This window comes from Dendrobium catenatum, unplaced genomic scaffold, assembly GCF_001605985.2.
Source record: "Dendrobium catenatum unplaced genomic scaffold, ASM160598v2 fragScaff_scaffold_847, whole genome shotgun sequence".
Classification (NCBI taxonomy): Eukaryota; Viridiplantae; Streptophyta; class Magnoliopsida; order Asparagales; family Orchidaceae; genus Dendrobium; species Dendrobium catenatum.
The window spans coordinates 4,860,056-4,875,769 of record NW_021319309.1 but is presented as its reverse complement, the minus strand read 5'-3'; the positions used below and the strand labels follow the sequence as shown (position 1 = coordinate 4,875,769).

Below are 15,714 nucleotides of genomic sequence, written 5' to 3'. Positions count from 1 at the left end.
AGGGGATGGATGAGAAGGAATTATTTTTCCCTGCGGTCCCTCAACACTAGTGCAAACACTCACATTGATATCACCAATGTGAAGATCCTCATACTCCAAAATAGGAGTGCTAGCTAAATGATTGTCCAAACTATTGGAAATAGGAATTACCATATATTTTTCATCCATAAAATTACAATTTCCCTCAAGATCTATCATATCAGAAGCATCAGATGGTCCAACAACATCATCAACATGTATTAACGAAGGTTTCGAAGCCGTATATTTCATATTCTCCACAGTTTCTTGCATAGCAAACTCAGAAAAATGATTAGGGTGTAAATTATTGTTAACCTCATAAACAACATTTTCCAGAACGGGGATGATTGTGGGATCTTTGGCTAAATGGGGGTTAAGAATGTGACAATCCATTTTGGAGCACCCTAAGGATTTATAGTGAGCACAATAAGGAGGGAACTCCTCCAATTCCACATGTTGAATATATCCCAATTTTTTAAGGCCTAGCCACACTATATAGGGGTAATGTTTAGTGACATCTAATTCAACCAGGATTCAAGTAACAGAGGACCTTGAGCCAATAGAGGTAGCATTATTCATTTTAAAAGGGCGCCCAAATATGGTTTCCAAATCGTGAAGGACACGAGGATAAAATAAGTGAGGTCGAGGGTTAGGGAATGAAATCCATATTTGGATGATAGGAGATTCTACATCAATGTCAGGAAGATGCGTCCACTTGCATAATTTCATGTAGCAATTGCTAACAAAATAAGAACGATGAGATAACACTCTACTATAATCCAAATCATTCACTAACTTAATCAAAACATGCTTTGGGCTCAATAGAGTAGCTGAAAACTCTTTAAAAAGCTTGAGATTAAAGAAAATTTTATGAATATCATCAAGAGAGGGTTTACGAATAGGAAATTTGCCAACCAAAGTGAACTCGAAAGAAGCAGTAAGAGTGAGTATTTCTTCTTCTGAAATCAGTAACGATGGTAACCCACGATGAGTAGTGGTTTTTAGGACAAGAAAACTAGGCGAAGGGGAAGCCCCAAACAGAGATTCTAAGTAGGAACGAGTATTCTTTTTGAAATTGAGAAAGCCTGGGTTATTTAAATGATTAACTGTCATTCTAGCCAATAACCGACAAAGGTGGAAGAATCGAATGAAGCATAGACAAATGATAAAATCATAGAGAATAAGATGAGAGGGAGAGAGAAGGCTTCTTTGAATTAAGGAACATCAAGCAAAGAGGGCCTCAGACTGGACAACACCGACGTGGGCGATTAGGGCAGAAAAACCCTAACAGAGCCCATCTTGAGGCAACATGTTGTAATCAATTGAGAATTAATTATGTATTGTACCATTTAATGGCATATTGTAAACCTAGGTTACAATTTTGCTTTAGGTCCTACTTTAAGCTAAAATTGTAAATAAGAGAGAGGGCTACATTCCAAGTTAGGTGCATCTTATAGCTTACGATTATTACATTTAGTTGATGGGAAAAATTCAAATTTTGGTCATAATCATAATATAATGAAATCATTTTTTGGTGAACCACCAAATCATGAAACACAAGCCCATTCTTAATGAAAAAATATTTGAGCATTAATATACATATACACTTAACATGACAATGACTATTTGTTAGTTTTTGTCAAACTTAAATTTGTAACCATCCTTATAAAATAATGCGAAGGATGGATATGTGGCTTTTTTAAGTATGAAGTGATTATTATTGCTCAAGTATTTTCAGATTGTTGATATTGAACTCTATGCATGTATACAGCGGATCGAATATTAAAATTTGAGATTTAAGGCCAGCCATGTTTGAAGATGGCCTTAAGGATTTTCAATTTTAAATATTTTTCTATTTAAGAAATATCTTGAAGGTCTTATTTGCAAAATATAAAATAAAATATCATAATAAGATTTGTAATTGAGTATTTGAATCTTATCTCATCATGATGCAACTTATTTGATTAGGGTTGTATCAAGAAATTTTATGAATATTCATCTATTTACATAAACAATTATTAGATTGTGGGTCATATCAACACTTTTTTTTTTAACAAAAACAAATTTATTAATAAAAGGAAAGGTTACAACAAAAGATGGCAAACTAGGAAATAAAAAGACAAAATACATTGATAGTTGGGCTCAGTATTTGGTCGAGACTTCTAGTGCCCCAATAGCTCGCACGGGCCGTCCAGTAAGGTGATAAAAGTGTCCAGTATTAGACCAACTACGAAAAACACCAAAGGTTGCCACTAGCAAAAAGATGAGGGCACGAGCCCCGGCCACATCATAGCCCCAGAACAAATCGGAAAAAGAACAGCGAGGACATAGTAAGGCATTATCCGAAAAAACACAGCAATTGTAACACAAAACAACAAGTCATCGTCTTCGACAGATGTGAGTCATATCAACTCTAGTCTTAATCCAGTCCTATAGACAGAATGGTCCATATGAGTAAAACTTTTATAATTTTAAGATGTTATTGGGTTAATAGTCGTGTCAACTCCACATCTATTTGATGGAGAACAAGCCAAAAATTGAAGAAATATGACCCTATCCTATATACAGGGAGTCCACGATCTCTTTAAAAGAATTGTTAGGATTGATCCAGTTTCAGCTTAACTGGTTCTGCAAGACACTACAATCATCTCTAGTTTATAAATAGGATGTATAGCTTGACATAAAAAAAGCGCCCATTAAATAAAGTAATTTGGAATTCTTGTTAGCTCGCTTCGTCTCCTCCCTCTCTCTTCCAATTAGCTCAAGAAGAGCTCATCTTCCTCCAAGAATCATACCAAGAATTTTGGAATTTTATCTCAACCTTTATATACAAATATTTAATGTTTCTTTTTCTTTCTTTGGCAACAAATCAAAGTATCAAGAGCTAGCATTTCTCAACCTCACCTCACTTAAGCACATAAGCGCATCATGATGATTTCTTTTACAAAGAAGTGAGTTTGCACAATATTTCCAAGTAGTTGCACTCTTTCTGGAGTACCATAATTGGAGTTTAATTTGCCTCAAGGAATTATGCGTAGCATTTTGTAATTGTTCCCATTTCAATCTTTGATATTTGACATAAGTTTTATCTCCGGCCATGCATGGATGATTTGAAACTACTCAGATACAGCTTTTCATGTCTCTATTGGTGAATGGATTATTATTGTAATAATTGCATAGTTGTTCATTTTGAGCTCGTTTGATTACATTATGTCTGATTCTGTCTTTCAGAGTATGCTTGCGAGCTCATTTGGTGTTCATTCATGGATTCTGGTTTGCTCTGAAAAGAAAGATACCACAGAGGCATATATTGATTTAGCGTTATTTGAAATGCTGTGAAATCATTTTTCTTTGTTACAATTTTCTAAATGAACAGATAACCTCAGCAAAATAGAACAGATCTAATAAGAACAATAATAATAATCTTATTATTTCACTTAGTAATGATGGAATAAGAAGAAGAAGAAGAACAAGAAGGAGAGAAGAATGGCTAATTGTCCCTTGGAACTCTTATTCCAATATAACCAAACCCAATGACGAAGAAGGCGATGCATTGCATGAAGAATAAGCCGAAGAAGTGATTATTTCCATATTTGTAATCATAACACCCACACAGTAACAGGAAGACACCCATCAACAGCTCAAGAGGATAACACCTGAGATATTAAAAGACAGAAATTAGTTCAATGACGACTATTATATACTATTTTCCTTTCCACCTCAAAATTTTGAATTTTTGTCACACTTTGTTTTCAGGAAAATTGAGAAATTTGTTGCAGTGCATATATTAAATGCTTACCTTTCACAAAATTTCTCTCTTGATTGTTTTGAAATGGAAATATTTGTTTTTGTCTTCGATATATCTCCTAATTTCTTGGTGACAATCCATTCAGTCGACCTTCCAGCTTCGAATAATCCAATAAGAACTGCTTTGCATCGATGAAGTGCCATCACATTTTCAAAAAGTGCCCAGAAAACCAGTAGATGAATCGAGCTGCAACGTTAAGAAATAGAAAGAAAATCATTTAGAGAACAAAGTTGATCGTAATTAGAGGAAAATTAGGAAGAATTAATACAAATTACCTTGGTGTTCCAACGGCATTTAGAAGGGTAATTGCTGTAGGCAGATATATTATGCCCCATCTGGGGATTTTAATTTCTGGGAAGAAAATGGAAAGGGGGATGAACACACAGAAGAAGAAAAAGGTGACAAAATGAGTTACAATTCTCCGGGCGATGAAAAAACTGTAGATAATGTAGAATTTCTTCAAGAAGGAGACCTGCTGCATTTTTCAAAAGGACAAAGTGTTAATTCAATGATATAATACTATTAATTACAGATATTCTTAATTAAATAAGCTTAATGGATGACAGATGAACCTTGGCCAACAAAATTTCCCAAAATAATTTCTTGAACAAAACAGCTGGGCCACATGACCATCGATGTTGCTGATAGCGGTAAGCCTTGAAAGTGCTTGGCAATTCACTTTTTACCTATTTAATTCATTAACCAACCAGATAAAAAGTTAGCATGAGAGAGAGAGAGAGAGAGACTGATAATTTTCATTGAAAAAGACAAGTACCTTGATGCTTCCAACATAGACAAATTTCCAGCCTCTAAGAGTTGCTCTCACGGCCAAATCCATGTCTTCAACAGTAGTTCTGTCTTCCCAACCTCCGGCATCATTAATGGCTTGGATTCTCCATACTCCTGCTGTTCCTGTTCAGTTTTGCAGCAAGTTTTGTGGGGATTAATAGGTCTACTTAGGAATTTTGTTTGCTACTCTTTGATATATCATAAAAAACTTAACTTGATCGGGCATGAATCTAGAGGCAAAATTAAGTTGATAATTTTCGAAATTAAATTTGAGATCATCTGAATTCTAATTTGTGCAAACTTATAGTTGAACTGAAAGTCTCGAAAAGACGAACCCAATGACACCAAATTCGACCCAATCCGAGTCCAATGAGTCCATATTGAAGACATGAAGCGCATTTGGAAGATTTAAATCATAAATTAGATGATCAAACGGTTTCCAAATGTGACATGCTATAATTGAATCGAGCGGATTGATAAGACGAATCCAACGAGTTCAAGATCATTGAATTCTAAAATCATTAAGGAACTCAAATACTCAGTAAACGATCTACAATCAAAGAAGACGATATTGGCCTTTCATTCAAAACACTCCCTGCATACCTTTGATCTCCCACCTATTTATTGACCATGTCAGTCTCAGAAAACTATAAATAGACTCCTCATTCTTCACCTGAAGAGGGGCCAAGCAAGGAAGAGAGAGAAACTAGAACTCTCATGCCACCAGACTCCTCCTTGACCACCGTCGGACCACTGAGCGTCGTTAGACTATTGCCGGACTTCCATCGGGCCATCGAGTAATGTCGAACTTTTGTCCGGCCACCAATTAATGCCGGACTTCCTCCCGACTTCCAATTATTGTTGAACTTAATTACACTTGGTTTCCAACTAATGCCGAACTTCTGCCCAGCCATCGACTGATGTCGGATTCCACCTAGCCCTTAACTACGGTCCTTCTGACCTCAGTCATCAGATTATAGTCCTTCCAACTTTTGTTGCCAGACAATGATCTTTCAACATTCTTCGCCTACCGACTATGGTCCTTCTGACCTCCGTCATCAAATAAACAATCTTTCTGACCATTGTTGCTCACCGAATATGGTACTTTTGACCTCGGTCGCCATACTATGGTCTTTCCAACCTCTCTCGCCCGTCAACTACAATCCTTTTGACCTCCATCGCCAGGTAATGGTCTTTCTGACCACTGTCTCCCATCGACTACAGTTCTTTCGACCTCCGTCACCATACTACAGTCTTTCCGATCTTCGTCGCATACTAATTACAGTCCTTTCGACCTCCGTCGCCATACCACAATATTTTTGACCTTCGTCGCCTGTCGGGTATGGTCCTTCCGACCTTAGTCGCTAGACTACGATCCTTCTGACCTCCATCGCCTGTTGGCTACGACCTTTCAGACCTTTGTTACTAGACTATAGTCTTTCCGGCATCCGTCGCCTATCGACTACAATCCTTTCAACCTCTATCGTCAGACTATGATCTTTTCGACTTCCGTCGCCCGCCTACTACGTCCTTCAGACCTCCATCGCAAGACTACGGTCTTTCCGACTTCTATACCCCGCCAATTACGATCCTTCCGACCTCCGTCTCCAAACTACGGTCCTTCTAACCTCCATCGCTAGCCGACTATGGTCTTGTCGACTAAACAAACATGTAAATATTGATTCTTCTGATTCCCATCATGTTATGAATTTTATATGATGTATATTTCCTACATTAAATCAAGGTCTTCCCTTAAGGAAGAGCCTCATTTGTAACCAGCTACAAACACTCACTATAGGAAAATCATTTATTACCGGTGTCATTTTTCAGCATAAATTGTTCATTTTCCAGCATTTTTGGAATTTACTAGTGACTTTACGACGATAAATTTTCCATCAATAAAATCCGCGTAGGAAAAATATTATCGTCGGTATTTTCTAGTGCATGAAAAATATTTCCAGCAGAAAAGGCTGCCAAAAAAAATAAATAAAAAAATTCAGAATTAATTAAAAACCGGCAGAGAAATTGCCATAAATTCTTTTGAAAGATTAGGTCTTCGAAATACTGCCGGAAAGTCATCGGAAAGCCGTCGGAAAATCCGTTGGTAATGGATAATTTTCCTATAATGACTAGTGGATTCATTCAAAAAGAGCCAGACCCTATGGTTTTTTCCCTTTTCCAGGGTGGTCTCCACGTAAAAACTCTAGTCTCTTATGAACTTTATACCCTCTCTTTTATCTGATTGTATGATGAATTTTTGTACAAAGATAAGACGTTAAACTTTATATTTCTCTATCGCCACGAGTATTCCAGGTCGCAACAATTATAAATAATAGTCAATTTCAATTTCAACCTAAATTGGTGTGTCCAATATAGAATCTCTAAAAAAGAAGAAGAAGAAAACCTTACCATTGTAACCAAAGAATCCGCAAGTGGTTGATCCTGATTCTTGCTCCACCTTAAAGTGATAATCCATAGACATTTCTTGCATCCTTGTCATCATGCATTCATCTGCATTTACTATAAAAACAAAAGAAGAAGCATTAGTAGAGTAATCAACCATATCTAATTTCAATCTCGATCGAAAGCTAAGAAAATCATTATTATTAATTAAACATTATTGAGATTATAACCAGAATCTCAATTTTATATGTTTCATTTGGGGTGATTTTTTTATGCTTCTTAAAGCAACTTTTGAGTTTAAAAATTAAAAAAATTATACTAAAGAACTGTTTTAAGAAGCAATAAAAAAGTCGTTCCAAATGAAGCCTTAATGTCATATTTTTTAAAATAGTATAGTAAAAAATATCATTATTAAAGTATGATGAAAAGTGCTTTTTCATTCATTAATTTTTATCCTTTATAAACTTTTTTTTTCAATAATTTTACAATTGCTTATGTTATTAATGGATAATAACATAAAATTAATCCTAAAAATGAGCACTTACAGAAAAGCAACATGCAATACTGAAGAAAAATAATACCCACTGTAAATTCTCTTTTGTTTCTACAAATAACTTTTTTATTTATTTATTGTGAACTTACCAAACTTCCATCGAGCTTGAACAAGAGCAAGGTTGGGGTTGTGAATAAGGAATGGAATGGTTCTTATGAGGAAATCAGGCTCAGGTTGAAAATCAGCATCAAACATAGCGACATATTCACATATTTGCACATAGTCATGCTTCATTCCCATCTTTAGGGCACCAGCTTTATATCCCTTTCTATTATCTCTTCTCACGTATTTTATGTTCTTTCCCTTCTTCAGCCATCTATTGCATTCTTCATAAATCAGCTCCTACATTATTACATCAAGAAAATTAAAATAATGTTGTTAGTAAGAAAAAATGTTATATCAACTATCAAGTATTGTTTCACACATAAAAACTTATAAAAAATACAAACGTATTATTATTTACTGAAGAAAGTAAGATATTGAGATGACCTATCTCAATATGTTACACGAAATGTTACCTTTATCATCGGATTTGTTGAATCATCAAGCACCTGTATTATTACACGATCTGTCGGCCACATAATATTACATGCTGCTCGTATGGAAAACTGGTAGACCTGCAATATTACTTTTGCTTCATAAGTATTCAAAAACAAATGCATGTACATGTGGAGAGAAGATAGGCATTGTATAAAGGTGGTGGAAGGGATATTTTGTAAGCTTAAGTATTAGTTTGGAATAGCTTTCTTACTGTTTTGCTTTTCAAACCGCAACCACATATTCTATTACTATTACTTTCAAAAGAAATTTTATGCATTTGATAAATTACTATATACAACAGCTTTATAAAACTATAAGAAAGCTATCCTAAATGAAACCTCAGTCACAAAAGAGATTTTTCTATGTTGAATTTTGAAATATTTTGCAAATTTTAACTCTTGGGGCAGTATATTCAAGTTATAAAAAGAGTATTGTTTCACTTTCTAAAAAAGTATTATTGAATAAATTTACTTAAATAATATCATTTTTCTTAATTTTTTATTTAAATATTGGGTAAGAATTTATAGGAAAAGAAAATTTTATGTCTAAAGCATATTAATCATATATTTTTGAAAAAAAAAATAATTTTTTATTTTTATGAATGTAGCATGAACCGTTATATTTCAAATTATGACCTCTAGACTTCATTATTTTATATTTAAAATGATTATAAAGCTAAATAATAAGAATTATTTGAGTGTAATTAGGATAATATTAGTTAATACATTAATTATCAAACCACCATGAAATTTACCTGGTAATATAGAAGTAATCCCTAGTTAAAAAATGTCATAGAATATTAAAAGAAATTAGGCTTATGAGTAGTAAAAAATTAAAGAAATGAGTAAGACAGGCAAAAGCCTGAATAATAGATAGATGAAGAGTGATAAACGAGTGAAGCATTGAAAGTAAGAAAATATAAAACTAATAATGAGATAAGCAATTAGAAAATGGACAAACAATCTCCATTGTTTCTTCATAGGTTATAAAAGTATTAATTGGATAAATAATGTGTTAGGTTTTTAAAATTTGTAAAAAATTAGCAATCAACAATATTCTTTTTGCTTAAGCTTTTGACTAAATGCCTAGCTATATAAAATTCATGAAGGACATATCATCCTAAAGGTGAAAATTAGGAGATTTGAAACCATAGCCCTCACTAAGGAATACAACGCAATCATTCAAAGAAAACTTTTACAAAAAATAAAAGATGGGGGGGTTTACATGCATACTACTTTATATCATGCTAGTGACATATCTAATACCTAAAACTTTAATATTTTATGACTATCACTCAATTGATATATTTGATATTAAAGTTGTCTATGGGTAATAAACATGAAATATTAAAAATTTGAATGTTAGATATGTAAATAACATGAAATAAAGTGGTATATAGGTAAATCCTCTTGAAAAAATACCAGGAGTTTTATGATTATATATACTATTCATGATGATAAATTATTGGATAAATCATTGAGTAACTTAGGAGTAAGCATCGATTTAATGCCTTAGTCTATTTTTAGCAAGTTAGGATTAGAAGAAGCAAAACTTGCACCTATAACTATAACAAGTTGGTAGATCATGGACTTGTCCCTAAGAAACTATTGAGGATGTAGTTATTCATAAAGGTGGATAAATTTATTTTTCCTATTAATTGTATTTTGCTGGATATGAAAGAAAACAAAGAGATTCCCATCATATTTGTAGGATCATTTCTAGCAACTAGAACCCCTTATTGATATTCAAAGAAGAGAGTCACACCTTTAAGTAAAAGATAAAGTAGTGATATTCAAAATGCATAATATAATTAAGTACCCATAAGAGAATCATAATCATTCTCATATAGATGCCTCAAATTCTAAATGTTATGGTTAATCATTTAAGGCTCACAAATGCTAGATATTTCCTCCAAGATAATCCTTTATTTTGTCAATTTATTAGCATTGATCAATACAGGATAAATTCTTACAAAGGTCATTATCAACGATAAGATTCCAATATGTTGGATGAAACATGAGGGAGCAAACAATTGAGTTTCCCTTAGTTCTCTTATGCCCTTGGACATATATGGAAAACTTGGTCGTCATGTAGGGGATAATTATGACTTTAATGATGTTGAATAAGAGGAGTTAATTATGTAATAGTCCAAACTCTTAGCTATCGAGAGATTGTCCACTTTGACCTAAGACTTTCCTTTAAATACTGTGGTTTGAGTTATGAAACCCCTCAAGTAAAAGAAGCTAAACTCTTCACAATCGAGATATTATCCATTTTGGCCTAAGAACCTAATGGTTTTGTCCTGTTGGTGTAACTTCCTAGAAGGTCACTCCTCCAAGAATTGCTTCGGGATGAGCATACTTAACTGCAGAGTTTCTTAAATAAAATTATGATCATTACATCAAAAGGCACCTCGATGTTTTAAGAGTTTAGTTTCTTTTACTTAAGGGGCTTCACAATCTCCCTCACATACATAAATGATATCCTCGTCAGCATTTTTATATCAGAATCATCCACCAAACATATATGATTATAGTGGCAGCCCCTACAAGTTCAAGTGGTGGCTTCTGTCATGTAGCATTTTGTCCTATACAAGATTCAAGAGGTGGCTCATATGGTGTATCACTTTGTCTTGTATGACACTTAATTATCGAGAATTTATCCGGTTTGACCTAAGAGCTTCACATTTGTGTCATATTGGAGCAATTTTCATGTAGGTCACCCATCTCAAAATTGCTCCCGGAAGAGCACTCTTAATTGCGGAGTTTCTTAAATAAAACTCTAACCATTATACTAAAAGGCGCTTCGATGTTTTAAGAGTTTATCTTCTTTTGCTTAAGGGGTTTCACAAATTAAATATTACAGTATTACACCATGGAATGATCCAATCTCAACTACTATAGATTGGGTAAAATTGCTTAATTACAAATTAAAGGAGGTTCATCCAAGGTCATTTGAAGGGAGACCATACTAAGAATTTTTATAGAAAATCCTTAAAGTTATGAATGTAATGAGAATGAGCTAGATTAAAGCTCCTTGTTGATTAATACAGGATTTATGAGGACAATGAGAGATAGAAAATGATGCTCATGTCAACCCTGAATATTTATAATATTAGTGAAAGAGATAATAATTCAAGTCACGTTGATGAGATAATCTTGATATAGGTGGTATATTCCATCAATCGTAGAGTTTTCAATAATAATTTAATTATTTTAGAGTGTATATTCTTAACCATGAGAATAAATAGGTTATAGTTGAACACTTATAATAGTAAGAATTGTCCCAATGGCTTTCTTATGATGTCTTTATCATTAAGCTAGAAGCTTGTATAATGGTCATATGAATAATGGCTCAATGCAAGTATCCTTGGTGAATCAAATATTCATTTGTTGTTTCTTTTAAATAAAAATATTTTTATGTTGAATGTGTCTAGACGACAAAAATACAATCTAGGCCCCATAATTTGGGTTTTTTTAATAGTTTCGATTACATGTGATGTTCAATATGTAGGGCCTCCTTGAGAATGTTAGTATTAAATTCCTTTTAGAATCAACCCATGATTAGCTCCTCCAACATCATGGTAAAAAATTTCTCATGTAACGTCTATAAAGTCATTGTGTAGTTCAACATGTTCTGGCCTAATAAAATTAAAGGTAATTCATTAATTTTTTGCATTTGAGCTCTTTTGCACGTGTTTGATATTTTGTATGCATGTGTTCTAAAGCGGGTCTCAAGATTTTTTCTGAGTTAGAAAATTTAATTTTTTTTTCTTAGGGGCATCACGACTCTGGGATTGGCGGTTCTGCGACAATGGTGCTCTTGGGTTTTTGGAATTTGACTTTGTGCTCTGATGTAAGCCATGCACCACAACACCGTAGGTTCCTGAAGGGAGCACCTTGTTTAGCACCTCATTGCGCCACGACACTGGGCCAAATTTTAATAATAAAAATATCAAAAATCTATTAGTTCATTTCCCTTAGGCAGCCAATTGTAGAGAATGATATGGGAGAATTTGAGAGAGAGAGAGAGAGAGAGAGAGAGAGAGAGAGAGAGAGTTGATTTTGGGCTGCTATGAATCATTTTCGACTGACAGCCCAGTTCTGAAAGTTATCCAGATTGATGTAGGTTTCATTTTACCCAACTCAGTTTTAAAAAATATGAAAATTTATTAGAATTTTTAATTAAATTTATATTTCTCTAACCAAAAAACTTGGATAACTTTTCACCCCCAAAATCGTCATCATGTAATTTTCAAATGTTATAGAGATAATGATTATGGACATTTAGTCATTTTTATGGGAATTAATTTTACACCGGATTGATTCTTAGGGTTGTTGGTAAGACTTGGCAGAGTTTTTCATCAAGTGCAAGCTATGGATATGCATGATAGTCTTATAATGATCCACATGTTAGTAAGGGTTTAATGAGCCATCATAGAAGTTTATAACTAGAAGTTTAAACCATATTAGTAAGGATTATCATAGAAGAACATAAGCATGGGTAGAGGCTTTTGAAAGTTTTGAGGAGCTATTAGTGTTTGTCCCCATGAGAAACTCTTTATGAACTAGTCATCGAAGTTCATTATGAAGAGTATCTTAAGGGACATTATTGAAAGGGGTTGTATGTGAATTCATCGTGGAAACCAATTGATAATGGGTTGCAGGGAGGGGGGAAAAAGTGAGTTGAGATAGCCATGTCATTATCAGTTAGATGGGGTACATTATCATCTTGGTGACGAGCAAGCTTAATGTTGGTGTCTTTGAATCTTCCAACCATTGCATGTGGTTGATAATGAAGAGGGAAATCCTTAGCTTGATTATTTTATCATGATGTTGGATTGCACATCCATGTTGGAGCTAAATGATTTCATCTTGAAATTTATCTATATTATGAAAGTAGTCTTTTGATAAAAAGACAAAAAGCCTTTGCTTTTGTGGTTAGGCCTGTGGGGGTAGGAGAGCAACATAAGCCTAAATTTCCTATTTAAATGACTTATTTATAGAGTATAGAGAGTTGAAGCAGAAGGGTCTCAATTGTTATTGGTGCCATGCTTATCGTCCATTGGGCAGATGTTTATAAAACCCATGATTATGAGATTGTCTTGTAGAAGGTGCTAAACTATTGCATGCTAAAAAATTCATGATGGCAAGGGATGTGTTTATCATCTTATTATTGCAAAAAAAAATTCAGCTCACACATAGATAAATAAACCACGATGTCCAAGATGCATAGATTTTTTCATGTGAAACATTATAATAAGTGAAAAATTATGGAGTCTAACTCAACTGAAATGATTCCACCGTAATGATTAAAAATTACAATGAACTACCATACCACCATTTCATAAGAGAAGATATGATAACAAGATAAGGTAATCAACAAACATTGGCGTTAATCAACAATGGACATCAACTCTGTTTGACAGTAAGTGATGATGGGTGGCATAGATTAGTAATAGTCAACAATGAGCATTTATAGCAATTAACATGGATGCCATTGGTGGCCGATCATGTACATTAACATGCTTTAGTGACTGATGATGATGTATGTTAATGGAATTTGATGGTGGTCATTGATATCACTCAATGGGAGGCATGAGCAGCAATCATTAGCTAACAATGATAGATTTAAGTGGTGGTTTACTTCAAACATTAGCAATTGATGATAACAATCAATGGTTGATGTTTGCAGTAAATGTCAAAGATTAATGATTGACATTAGTGGATGATGCAGATGTTGAATGTTGATAGATAGATCGTTGTAACTCTCTCCATAAGAATCTTCAATGAATATGTAAAAATTCTCTTTATAGTGTTTTGAAGTGGCATCCTGATTATTTCTGCCAAAAATTTGGGTACTCCATCAAATGGTAATAGTTGATCCCCTTGATATTTTTAAGTTCTTTAGACATTTCAGTGCTTCACTATAATCAAAATTTAGTGATCTTGGGCTCTTCAGATATCTCGTGTCAAAACTTTCGTTTCAAGTATAAACATATTGAAAACTAATTTCAAATGGTCCTAGAGTTGAAGTTGAAAATTTTTCATTCAAATATTTTAACTTTTTGAAAGTTATAAATTAAGTCAATATATATATATTCAATCAATCTAAATTCCTTATAACAGATTAATAATATATTAATATTTATGCAAACTAAATATTGTCTTAGTATTACTCAAAGATGCTAAAGAGAATGGAAGACTTTGATATTATATATATATAAAGGTTAGCATATATAAAATTTAATTTTGGCCCAATTCTCTGAACCAGCCTACCGAATCTAAGCCAACTTACATAATTTGTCTTGATTTAGAATTAACAATCCTATAATTGTTGAAATAATTTAGTACATTTAAATGTTAACAAAACAATGAAGGAAAAAAAAAAAAAAGCAAAAGGTTTGAAGAAGAAAATGGCATTAGAATTGTCCATCATAAATATAAGAAAACATTAAGCATCTTCTTTATCAAAATAAACATATATGTTAGGCTTAATGTATAATACCTCTTTCTCATTGTACATTGGTATTTGAACAAGAACCAATGGATATGCCAAGCTCCCAAGCTCTTCATCTTCTTCAATAGAATGACACTTGTATATCCTCTCCGGCCTTCGTCGAAATATTTTGGAATAAAGACTCGCAAATCCCATCGTTGTCTTCTGCATCATTACCAATACCAACAATACCAAACAAATTACTAACATTGCTTTCATCAGCGGTAAAATCATGACCCTCCTCGTCCACATTAATGCAACTATAATCTTTCTCGCTATCGGTAAAATCACAACCACCCTCATCCATAATAGCGTCATCCATATGTGATATAACAACTTGTCAATCAGCATACGAATATGCTCATAGAGCGAAAATGTAATTACACCTGAGATAGAAAAACAAAATTATTGCTAATTAGTGTATAATCATAACAAAGAAAATAATTATATAGAATGTGCTGAGGAACTTAAACTAATTTTAATAACCTTCCATATTCTTCTTTCTCCTGCCTTGCTAATGTTAATGCTGAATATTTGTAGACATGGATGTAGCAGATGGGTTTGCTCATATAGAAATTAGAACACATGAGGGAGTATAGACCTTGCAGTTGTGTTTATTATTGAAGCTTGTTCTTCGAATAATAAAATTATGATTGAGAAATTATTGTTTTCTTGTAATGATCGATGGAAATTATTGCTTGGTTGAAGGAATGAAACTCTTTATAAAAGAAGAAATGAACGTTGAAATGTCTGCATCTGAAACAAGCTTAAACATTACTGATAGTCTATGAATATTTTTATTCTATAAATTTAGAGAGAGAGAGAGAGAGAGAGAGAGAGAGAGAGAGAGAGAGAATATAGTTTTTCCTACATAGGATCCTCTAATAATGCACCAAGAAAGGGAGTTCATCTTGATTCGAAGGTGTAGCTGGACCGTTCTATACTTTTGTATGTGATTGATGTTTAATGATTTGATCTGTGAGCTAAAGCAATGCTGCCGTTTCAACATCTACGTACTGATAGATTGTTTTATTATCGACCGACCAAAAATAATATCTCAATAATGTTTTTTTTTTCCTTGAAAGGACCGAATACAACATGAATC

At 33.5% G+C, this 15,714-nt stretch overlaps 1 protein-coding gene across 1 annotated transcript; it reads right to left on the bottom strand.

Moving 5' to 3' along the window:
* Positions 1-3,390: 3,390 nt before the first annotated feature.
* On the bottom strand, positions 3,391-15,187 carry LOC110107854 (probable glucomannan 4-beta-mannosyltransferase 11). The gene is made up of 10 exons (XM_020838281.2): positions 15,096-15,187; positions 14,619-14,995; positions 8,090-8,188; positions 7,661-7,913; positions 7,025-7,135; positions 4,602-4,738; positions 4,399-4,512; positions 4,102-4,301; positions 3,818-4,012; positions 3,391-3,674 (listed from the first exon to the last, which is right to left on the bottom strand). The coding sequence occupies exons 1-10, from the start codon at positions 15,100-15,102 to the stop codon at positions 3,509-3,511; spliced, it is 1,659 nt and encodes a 552-aa protein (XP_020693940.2). The 5' UTR covers positions 15,103-15,187; the 3' UTR covers positions 3,391-3,508.
* Positions 15,188-15,714: the final 527 nt, after the last annotated feature.

Excerpts from the sequence above, each read along its gene's own strand:
- LOC110107854 (XM_020838281.2), bottom strand. Across the intron at positions 7,914-8,089 it reads CAACAAATCCGATGATAAAG|GAGCTGATTTATGAAGAATG; the intron begins GTAACATTTCGT and ends GTAATAATGTAG. Across the intron at positions 4,739-7,024 it reads CGGATTCTTTGGTTACAATG|GAACAGCAGGAGTATGGAGA; the intron begins GTAAGGTTTTCT and ends AAAACTGAACAG.